Below are 12,217 nucleotides of genomic sequence, written 5' to 3'. Positions count from 1 at the left end.
AAGAAATTAATCAATTCACTCTCTAGCTTATTAACAAGAATTTTATCTCTTTTCTTTTTGTACTGTCCACAAATTTGTAATTCTTCTACTTCATGATTTGTGGAAGTCATTACAATCTACTTTCGTATGAAAGTGTGTACAGTGTTTTTATGTATGTTGCGATGGTTAATTTTGTGAGTTGGTTATATGTGTAATAGTAGATGCACTCAGTGTATCTAGGGCGAAAATTCCAAGCAGTCTGTCTAATGCAGTATCTTGAGCAATTTTTCTATGTGATATTGCACAGCTCTGAATCTAAGAATTTATCCGCATTATTGTTTAAGGTGTCAACTAATTTCAGTTGTAGTTTATTGTTTGTGGACAAAGCCACATAAATTTTATGTGGCGTAGGTAAATTTCCTCGATTTTGTGAAATGTTGACTACAAAACATGATAGCCACAAACTTGATTGTGCTATTAGTTTCTTCCATTCTCTATTTTTGGGTTTTTCTTAGCACTAAGCTACAGAAGTCATTAGCCAATGAACTTTCTCTTTGTTAAAAGGAATTTTGTTTGCTGCGTGTATCACTGTTTTATATAGACTTTTGTGTGTATATGGGTGACATGTGTGGCAATGACTCAGGAGCTGAAGTCTGTCTTCTTCCTGTATATCTTGAAAGAGTTGTGATTTCATATGCATATGTCCAGGAAAGAAATTCTACTATTTGTATGGTATTCATGAGTGAATTTTATTTCCTTATGTACATTATTAAACAAAGTTATGATATTAGTGGTGTCATAGGTATCACCTGTGACTAAAATTAAAGTATCATTTACTTATCTTTTGTAGTACACTATATTTTTGAAGAAGGTTTCTTAGCTAGTGAGTACTTTCTGTTGTAGGTGGTTAATGAAAATGTCTGCTGTTGTGTCAGATAAGGATGACTGCATGGTTAGCACATTTGATTGTTAGTAAATAAAGTTAAATAATTTTAGTTAATGCTTATCGATGGTAATTTCTATTAACTCATTGTCAAGCTAGGATACAGACGCCATTGTATAACGTTAGTGAAATGAAAACCAGAAATAGTATGGTTAAATACAAAAATAAAGCAGTTATATAAGACATTTAGACAGGTAACTATTGGATATAAGTTTGCAAATAGAAGACAATGAACACCTGGAACTTAATAAGGGATACATGTTACATTGTACCTTATCATCTGTAACACAAACAGTAAGAAGTAGAACAGTCTGAAATGAATGTAATATCAAAACAAAAAACAAGGGTAACAATGCTGGCAGCATTCACACATTCGACATTACACTAATGAACAAAAAAAAAGTATTCTGTGAGAAAGATGTAAACCTTTAAATGTGACAATTTAGGTTACACTTTACCAAGACTGTTTTTGATATCAAAGAAAACAACAAGTGTATTGTTACCAGCCACTGTTTAATTTATTTTCATAATATGTTTCAGAAGTTTCAACGTCCATCATCAGGTGGGTTTATTTGTATTAATATGACATATGTATGTTGTGTCAAGACATGTACCTGTGGTGCTGTATAGTAGAGAAAACAATACACTATCTCAGACATTTGAAGTTTGCTGATTGAACACAAACGTAAATGTACAAATAAACAACTAAAATAAGATACCCCCAGTAGTCACAAGCTCCTTTTCCTATCATAATACATCACATATAAACAGTCAAACTTTTTAAACAAAGATTGTGTATAGAAACTGATACGTGCAAAAACTGTACAGCAAAACCAAAAACACCATTTCAAAGTACAAAGAACATATAGCAAAACGAAACCACTGTTTTCAGGTGATTCTTAAAGTATTGTGGAAATCTTTGGATGAGTAAATAACTAGATATGTTACAGTAAATATTTCAAGTGGTAAATGAATCCTTTTCAGTCATGTTTATATAGCTCAAACTTCTACTAATTTATGGAATCAGGTGATGGGTTGAAAACATTAAGTTCATTATAATTATTTTTCCAACGATGGCAAAATTACACATAAATAACAATTTTGAGTGGGATTGAAATTCTGAAGATATCAGATGTATAATAGAGGGAATGGAATCTTATTTACAACTTATACAGAAACCAGAAGGAAGTTGTAACAGTTGAGCAATGTGAAACAGAAGCAATGGTTGAGAAGGGAGTGAGATAAGATTGCAGCCTACTGCTGATGTTTTCCATTTTGCATGTTGAGGAAGCAATGTAGGAAACATAAGAAAATTTTCAAGTAGAAATTAAAGATCACGGAGAAAAAATAAAATCTTTGAGGTTTGCCTGTGACAGTGTACTTCTGCCAGAGACAGCAGAGGACTTGGAAGAGCAGTTGAACGGAATGGACAATGTCTTGAAAGGAGGATATAAAATGAAAATCAACAAACAAAACAAGATAATGAAATGCAGTCGAATAAAATGAGGTTATATGAGGGAATTAGATTAGAATTGAGACACTTAAAGTAGCAGATAAGTTCTGTTACTTGTGCAGCAAAATAAATGATAACAGACAAAGACAAAGTAGAGAGGATGTAAAATGTAAACTGGCAGTGTCAAGAAAAAATGTTTCTGAAGAAAAGAAACTTGTTAACATGGAATCGAGATTTAAGTGTTTGGAATCTTTCCTGAAAGTATTTACATGGAATGTAGCCATGTATGGAGGTGAAATGTGGATGATAAACAGTTTAGACAAGAAGAAAATACAATCTTCTGAAATGTAGTAGGATTAGATGGGTAGGTATGTAACTAATGAGAAGGAACAGAATAGAAATTGGAGAAAAGAAATTTGAGGCATGATGTGACTAGAAGAAGAGGTCAGTTGATACGACACATTCTGAGACATCAAGGGATAACCACTTTAGTAGTGGAGGGAAGAGTGGGCGATAAAAATTGTACAAGGAGACTAAGAAATGAATACAGTAAGCAGATTCAGAAGGATGTAAGTTGCAGTAGTTATTCAGAGTTGAGGAGGCTTGCACAAGATAGAGCAACATAGTGAGCTCCATCAAACCAGTCCTTGAACTCAAGAAGATAAGAGCAACAACAACAAGGTCATTCTATTGTTGATTTGGAAAATATCACAGTAACATAATCAATAATTTACAGTAAATATGAATGGGAGGTAAGAGGGTAATATGTTTGTGTTTGTGTGTGTGTGTGTGTGTGTGTGTGTGTGTGTGTGTGTGTGTGTCCATTTCAGATTAAATAATGTAGGCTGCTAATGAAAGCAAAGAGGGTACTGTTGTAAATGTTATCATTTTTATCATTCAGGATGTATTCAGGTGGTTTCCTTTGATCTTCGTGCATTTGGAGTATTTTCAAGGATATCTCGTTGTTTGCCTTTAGGTTGGATATGTATGATGTTGATACTTGGTTGTCAGCATGGTGTTTTGTTTCATGCAGGTGGATGGAAATTGGTGATGTATGGTATTTCTTGATTTCTTCTAGTACTGTCATGCATTCTTTGGATCTAATCTCAAATGGTTTGTCATTATCGCCTTTGTCACCTGAATGCCTTAACAAACAAACACACACACACACACACACACACACACACACACACACACACAACCTGCAGCTCCAGCCACCCCATCATATTTATCATGGCTTATTTAGTTCATGGCATGTTTCTTTGATATTTTACAAACTACTTGTTCACTTTTGTAGCTCACAACACTCACCAGATCCATTCAAAACCAACAGTTTGTACCCCATGTAAGTCTGATATTACATAGATCTGTTTACATTAGTAGTAGTATAGCTACCTGAGTATCTTTAATTCCTTTTTATTTTATTGCTTCTACATTTACTTAGTCAAAATGGATAACAGCTGTCCTGTCCTGTCATAAACAAACTATTGCTCACTCCTTTCTTCCTCTAGGCCTGAGTCCCAACCTAACTTGTTATTTATGTATAATTTTGCCACTGTTGGCAACGTAATTATTGCACTTCTTCTTTTCAACTTGGCACCTGATTACATAATTGAGTACTAGTTTCCGCTCTATAAACTTGAAATATTTAATCTAACATACCTAATGATCTACTCAATCAAAAATCTGAACATGTCTTAAGACATTCTCCAAAATAATGTTTTTGTTTTGATATCTGTTGTTTGACTTTGAAATAGTGTTTCTAGTTTTGATATATGTTCTTTGCACCTATCTGTTCTATACATCACCTCTGTTTGCAATGTGTGACTATTTATACGTGATGTATTATGACAGAGAAAGGAGCCTGTGATAACTGGAGGTATTTTATTTTATTTTGGTAGTTTATTTGCACATTTACTATTACATTCGTTTTTTTGTCAAAGATGGTTTCCCCACCACCCAACCCCATTGAACAAAGTTCTGAGATAGTGTATTGTTTTCTCTACTAGACACTACCACAGGTTAACCCAAAGTAGTAACACATCACAAACATATCATATTAATTCAGATAAATCCATATGATGATGGAGTCTTAAACCTTTAAGACTATTTTGGAAATAAATTAAATTGTGACTGGCAACAGGAAACTTCTTGTTTCACTTGAAAGATAAACCTATTATAGGAAAGTCTGCAAAATAACGCAAAGAAGTATTTATCAACTCATAGTGGCAAGAAAGTAGGCAATAGACACAGTGAAACTGAATAGAAATGAGTAATCTACTACATGTCACAAACTAAACATACTCCCAGAGAATGAACCAAAGAAACGTGAAATTAAATGTAGACAAATACAAAACAGTTCAAAAACAATAAGTAGTATAAACAAAGAAATAATCAGAAAATAATCAAAACACGGAAAGGCCACATAATAATCATCACGAACAAAATACACTGAAACAAAAATCTCTTAAAGTTTTCATTCAGATGAACAAAATCCAACAAAACAATTCTACAACAAAATCAAAGGAAGTCAAAGAAGACACATTTCATGTTGGTAGGATGTGAAAAGAAATACATCACCTAGACGAACCCAAAAGCACATAAGGAAGGATGTCCAATTAGACCAGTAATAAATGTCATGAATAAGCCTGCATACAAACTCTTTTGCAAGGATATTCATTTTCTGAAAAAGTGTTTGACTTATGAAGTAACACATGCTGTATAAACTGTACCACACTTGTCACTGAAATAAGAAAAGTAAACGATCCAGATGGTGTCCACTGTATATAAACAAGATGTCACAAACAGGTACTCCAATCACTATTAAAGAAATCATTGCAGTTATAAAGAACAGTTTACTAAAATTCAGAAATTGTTCACAAACTAACATTGTCGAGTTTATAGAGACATTAGAACCAGTCTTTACCTACAATTACTGTTCATTCAGTGACATTATTTATCACAAACCTGCTGGCAAGAATTGGATGTTGTTTTGTAAGCATAGCCAAATGGATCAGACTGAGTCATTACATGCAGCAAAAAGAAAGACCAATGGTACAAAGATAAAATGTCTTCCTTCTAGCTGCAACTTTATTGATTATAAATACAAGGTCGACTGTGATTGCAGTAATTCGAACCAGATGCTGGTGTCTAGCATATAGGTAGAGGATTAGGAAAATTATTCCACATTTGTGACCATACTCATGTTTAAATGAATAATCTTTATGAAAATAAGTAAAATGTCGAAAAGCTTGATACAACGAGTTATGATCGCTGAAGGGGGGATGCAACAGAAAATGTAAACATTTATTTAAAAAATCATTACAGATATATTTATTGATGTACAAATCTAAAATTTTGCGTGTGTTAAGCAAAAGAACTATGTTGTAACGGAAAGATATCATAAAATATGCAGGATTAACATTTTGCCAGAAATTTGAATTTTATTTCTTTTTATAGTTTTTTTTTGTAAAAAGTCGTAACTCAAATTCTAATCATTCAATTAATCTGAAAATTTTTTTGTTGTCCCCTGAGAAGGTTATAAGATCACTGAAATAGAGTTACTGATTTATGGTAGCCTTATAGAGTTTTTAATTTTGCTCATCGAAAATTAACTTTTTTTCTACATACAGCAATCTAAAAATCAGAATGTAACTGCAGGATCTCTTATTTTTTTAGTTATAGGGAGACAGCAATACGTTGGAAACAGTTCCTAAAAATTTCATAGCATTAGCGCATATACTTTTTGAGAAAAGTATTGTAATAATGTAAAAAATGTAAAACAGGGAAAATGAGGTTCAAAAGTTTTCTTCTCATACTTGTCCATGTAATAAGCTTACCTCAATTTTAAAATCCTCCATACTGATACTCCTCATCCTCCAAGTTTCTCTTCTCTCCTCATAGAATCTGCCTAGCCTGTATTTGCAGATAAGACACTGATCTGTTAGCTTTTTTTACCCTGCTCTCGTCGATGATGTAAAATGCTTTTGTTGTAAACACACCAGGATCTCTTCAGCACTTCAGTTGTGCCATTATTTCCGTTATCGTAAAATCAAACTACATCGTAGACACCTGTTTTGAATACTTCAATGCCACAGAATGTCCTTTTTCAGCATCTAATCAAAATTAAATTATCGAGGATTTCATTTGCACTTTGCGTCTTTCCATGAACACACTTCCTCATTAAATCAGGCTTTGCAAGAAACCTGAACGTGGGCTTAATTGTATTTATAACCGGTTCTGGTAATGAGAGTTTGTATGAATACGTCTCATTTCTGTTGCTGAACTTACAACAATCGTCTTTCGGACACAGATTGTGCATTGGTGTTTGGTCAGTGGCGAGTTTTTGGAAAAAAATTGCCCACACAGCGCGCCTCATTGCCTCTAAATTATGTTTGTTTATCCTGATAGCTCTCCCATAAAATAACTGAAGAGAATCAATTTCTTTCAGAGCAAGTCTGTCTTTTCCTCCTAGTGTTTTTCCATCCGAAGTACTTCACCTTTCTTCTCTTTCAGCAAGCTACGAAGCCGACCACCAAGCCTCTTTTGGATGTGGGCAACATATCCCCACTTTTCTATAGTTGTATTGTATAGATTTTTATCTGTCGCAGCTTTGAACGAAGGGAACTCCACATCACCAAGGTATTTAGTAATCTAACACCATACTGGTCCTCAGATCTAGAGAACATCCTCACAACTTCGGCAGCCTCAATGATCCCACTTCAGTCACTTTAATTTTTAGAGCATGCTACTGCATCCTTTTCCTGCCATAGTTTCTCGCTGTCTTCATTGTTGGACATTTTACTTGTTGCACACTGGTGGTAGTATTTAGACGTAATTTGTACATCTAAAACTTTACCTGAGTCAATAGCAACAAGAGTTGCAACTCCATATAGAGATGTGTGATCCCTTTTCATCCATGTCCCATCTACAGACAGACACAGGTCAGTAACATTTGTAGGAGATTCACTGTCATAAATATCTACCCCCACTATCTATTTCTCTTTGGTTTATTTATTCCACTGCTTTCTTCATAGAAAGTTTCGCAGTATAGCATACAGCATCAGACACTTATTAATTTATTTTTTCAAACCTTGCACAAGGTGGAGGCATGTTCAGAAAACCACACAGAAGATTACCTCCTTCCCTGCCCTGTCCAAGGCATCTCAGAGCATATTCTAACCTAAAATTGCTCTCATAGGTACCAGAGTCAGCTCTTTGGAAGAGGAAACTGAAAATTCATAGCCACACGAATTACAAATTAATTTAAAATCACAAGCTATTCCCACTCTTCTTTCTTCAACAACAATCATGCATTCCGTATTTTTACAGCTAACACATCAACATGAAAGCTTTATAGCCTGGCAGAGAGGCCCTAAATCAATAAGTCTGAATAAAATGGAAGCAACATCATTCACGCACCTGTACAATTCTCCTGTCACAAGTTTCGATGCTGAAGCTGAGAGGTTATGTTCTTCATTTCTAGGTGCTCTACCTTTTTTGTTGGTAAAGCGATTTCCATCCTAAACCGATTTCCTTCCTAAATACAGTTTTTCCACCAACATTATGCATAAATCTTGACTTCCAAGTAAAGGTTTGCGAATTAAACCTTCCACCTACTAATATGTATTAGTATTGTCAAAACGTAAGTAAACCACATGCAAGAAAGTTTTCAGGCAAACATATAGATGTCAGCCAGAGATGTAGATGTCATCCAAAGATATCGAAAGAAAATAGCCTTCACACTGGCACAAATTCCGCTGAAGAAAGCAGTTTCCCAAATGTCGGAAAAGGTGCGAGTGGCCGCCAGTGCAGATTTAATCAGTTTAACAATTTAAAGCATTTATAAAGCTGTTATCACGATAAAATTCACATACAACAACGATTAAACTGTGTAGATCAATAAAATAATATTTTTGAAAAATCGATTTTTTGGACCAAACTCCTTAAATAAGAATGCTTTCATCATATTGTTTCTGTTGAAAGTGGTAGGCTGTTTCCATGGTGCCCCATGGAACTCATTGCCCATCAGCTCACTTGTGAGCCATCATAACCAGTATAAGGGTCCACCAGATAGTCCTATTATAGGAGATATAGGCAATTACGAACCATTTGGTTACCCCTGCCCTTAGGTGGGAGGCCACTGTTGGATAGTCTTGTATGGCGCAGCCTGCCTGACTTACTTGCCACGCATTATCTGTTTGTTCACCCCCTGCCTACCGCTGCCCCTGGATGCGTACAGGTGGGCAGTTAGCGAATTTCTGGTCAAAAGCAGTTGTTCCGGAAATTTGTTAAGTCCAGTATCTAGAACAATAGTGTGAGCACTGTGATTGCTCGTAGTGGCATTCGGGTTTACCAATTGCTCACTCCGTGGACGATCTGTGTCAGACTCAGCTTGCCCCTTTCTCATACGAGATCTTATGGACCATGGATGAAGACCAACAGGCGGGCTTTATATTCCTAGATGTCTGCAAAACATCCGACACTATGTTAGGTTTCCAGATATGTGCGTGGCTTGAAGACTTCTAAAGTAACAGAATTCAGTACGTTGTCCTCGACGGGGAGTGTTCGTCAGAGGCAAGGATATCCTCAGGAATGCCCCAGGGAAATGTTATTTTCTATATACATGCATGATCTGCCGGACAGGGTAAGTAACAGTCTGCAGCTGTTCGCTGATGATACTGTGCTGTACGGGCAGTGTTGTCTCTGAGTAGTTATAGGACGATGCAAGATGACTCAGACAAAATTTCTAGTTGGTATGATGAATAACAGCTGCCTCTAAGTGTAAAAAAATGTAAGTTAATGCAGACAAGTAGGAAATGCAAACCCATAATGTTCGAGAACAGCATTAATAGTGTGCTGCTTAACACAGTAACGTCGATTGAATATCTAAGCGTAACGTTGCAAAGCAATATGAAGAACAATGAGGATGTAGGTTGTAATAAGGAAGGCGAATGGCTGACGTCGGTTTATTGGAAGAATTTTAGGAAAGTATAGTTCATCTGCAAAGGAGATGGCATATAGGACACTAGTGTGGCTCATTGTTGAGTACTGTTCGAGCGTTTGGGATCCGCACCAGGTAGGATTAAAGGAAGAAATTGAAGCAATCCAGAGGCAGGCTGCTAGATTTGCTACCAGCAGGTTCGAACAACACGCAAATGTTATTGAGATGCTCTAGGAAATCAAATGGGAATCACTGGAGGGAAAGCGACTTTTCTTTGCAAGGAACACTGCGGAGGAAATTTAGAGTACCGGCATTTGCGGCTGACTGCAGAACAACCGTATTGCCGCCAACGTACATTTCGCGCAATGACTGTGAAGATAAGATTAGAGAGATTAGGGGTCATGCGGATGCATACAAATAGTCGTTTTCCCCTCGCTGTATTTGCGAGTGGACCAGGAAGGCAAATGACTAGTAGTGGTAAAGGGTACCCTCCGCCATGCACCTTACAGTGGCTTGAGGAATAAGTACGTAGATGTAGAAGTAGAAGACTGTTAATCTGAATATTGGCAGTGAACGGAATCTTATAACTTATTGGCGGCTGAGCTGTTTCCATCCGTCTGCATTCTGTCGACAGACTGCTACATTTTTCTATTGGAAATCTGACCAATTTCAAGTTTCTCGCATTATTTTTCATGCCGAAACTGCATTGACTGACAGCTGCGAAGTGTTAAGCCATCATTATTGATAATGTCCAAATCAAAACGAGGTTTTTGCTGTCCAGTAAGTTTTCATAATACTTTCTAATTCCTTTTCCATTCCAGCTGACAATGCAATTTTTATCCAAATTAAGTAATTACTTCACAGCAGAAACTTTTGTCAGTCATACTGATAAATCCAATAGCAATCGACAATTCCGAGTTATTTTGTACTGTATATAACAAGTATGTAAATGTGAACATGTATATCTCATATAATATACTTTCATGACGCTCGTTTTCTGCTAACAGGGAAACACTGCTGGACAGCATTACCTATTTGGGATACTTGGCATCGTGATGCTTTTTACATCAATTCTGATGTCATTTTTACCAGAATCATTGAATGAGAAGCTTCCAGAGACAATGAAAGACACGTCGCTCTATGGTTGTGACCAGAAGTTCTGGAGTCTTCCCAGAAGCAAGCCCAGCATACCAGAGACTGTTACACTCTACAAACCCGATTTCTGAGCATGTATACTTATTGATAATTACAAAGTACAGTGATACAAAGTAGTCTACACTCTAGTACCAAACTTTCGACGCTAAACCACTTTGTCAGTTGCAAGTGTCGTTGTAGCCACTGAATCAGTAACACAGTCTTATTCCATGAGCCTGAAACACTGTGGACCACCATCTCAGTCTGTTCCAAAGAAAAGTTTTGTGGTTGTTGCCGAGGACTGAACCAAGACTCTTCACCTCAGTGAACAGTAACAGCTATCACTACGCTATGCCAGCAATATTTGTTGTTTTTGTTACAGTTTGAAATTAGACGTTTGTTGATTAGTACTCTACAAAAGTGGGAACAGTAGATGCTGGAAAAATAGCTGTTGCAAAAATCTTTACTACCTATTCGTAACAGCACCTAACTTCCCAGCAGGATTGTAGATAAAGTAATGGTAAATCGTCTACACGTAAAATGCTTTAATTTATGATTATTGCTTTTATTAGTGTTCCTCCGATTTCTGAGATTACTTGAATTTCGTTAGTGCTGTCAGAGCCCTTGGCAAGAAAACTGGCAATGTAACAGAATTTATTGTAGAAACAGTATAAAGTCAAGCAATAAAGTAAAGACGGAAAGGTGCCTAACAAAGAAGTATCCCTAGCAGTGGGATCGAATTTTTGAAACCATCTATCCAATTACTTAGGTTAAGATCCCCGATACCACACACTGCAGCCATTCACCCTGTTGGACCCTCATTTGCTAGTAACGAACGAAAAAAAATTCGGAATTTTGTGTGACACTCAATAGTATTAGAACAGTCGCATCAGTAAGTCTGGTTACGTGGTATAATGGTTAGCAGATCTCCAAACAATAGCTTGTGGGTTCGAATTTCCCCAGGTGCAGGAAATCTTTTTTATTTTTTAAAGTTAATCGAAATGAATTTGATCATTATTTTTATTCAATTAATTGATTTAAATGTAATCTTTTATTTCCATTCCTTTGTCACATCATTTTAATCATATAAATTTCTTCATTTGCTCTCATTCTTCTTCCTATCATTCTTTCTCCACTTGAAATCTTTGTTCATGCATGTATTAATTTCAATTTAATTTCTTTTGTTTTATCACCATGTTATTTTCATCCACATTATTGCGTTCATTGTATCTATTTCTCATTTTGTTTGAATTTCGGTATACTTATAAAACCTTCTTTCATTAAAATCTTCATCTGCTTTTAGCGTGGCACCGCTTTTTGATTACTTCTTGTTACGTGACCAATAAATCTTGTGTCAACGTGTGACCCTCCAGATGGTTAATGTTAAGCTTCCAAATGGCTTTCTTATGATGAAAATGTGTTTTCGAGAATTTAATTTCGCAGGTGTAGCTGCAACGATCCGAGAACATCACAGGTTTTGTTTCAGTTTTAACTATTTGAGCTTGGATTGAAGATGACACGTATATGATATTAAGTCGGCTATGTCCCATTAGTATAAAAGTAAGTGCACTCGGGTTTGTTGGGGCTCACAATTCGCCAAGTGTCTTCAAGATGATAACAGTCAGCCAGTGCTTTAAGTTCATTACATATGTTTGAAACAGGTTTCTGATCATCATTACTAATCGCGCAGTTAAAATCACCACCGATGACAAGTTTATTATTGTTTCCATGAAGTAACTGGGAAAGTTCCTGACCAAAGAAACGG

The 12,217-nt window shown here is 36.0% G+C and overlaps 1 protein-coding gene across 1 annotated transcript in view; it reads left to right on the top strand.

Annotated features, from left to right (window-relative positions):
* Positions 1 to 10,569, top strand: part of LOC126175432 (solute carrier family 22 member 7-like) — a 216,183-nt gene extending 205,614 nt beyond the window's left edge. The window contains exon 9 of the mRNA XM_049922231.1: positions 10,326 to 10,569. Within this exon, the coding sequence (XP_049778188.1) occupies positions 10,326 to 10,544 (219 nt within the window). The 3' untranslated portion in view covers positions 10,545 to 10,569. The remainder of the gene's footprint in view (positions 1 to 10,325) is intronic.
* Positions 10,570 to 12,217: the final 1,648 nt, after the last annotated feature.

Source organism: Schistocerca cancellata, chromosome 3 (genome assembly GCF_023864275.1).
Source record: "Schistocerca cancellata isolate TAMUIC-IGC-003103 chromosome 3, iqSchCanc2.1, whole genome shotgun sequence".
In the NCBI taxonomy this organism is placed as follows: Eukaryota; Metazoa; Arthropoda; class Insecta; order Orthoptera; family Acrididae; genus Schistocerca; species Schistocerca cancellata.
This window is presented reverse-complemented; position numbering and strand designations above follow the sequence as displayed.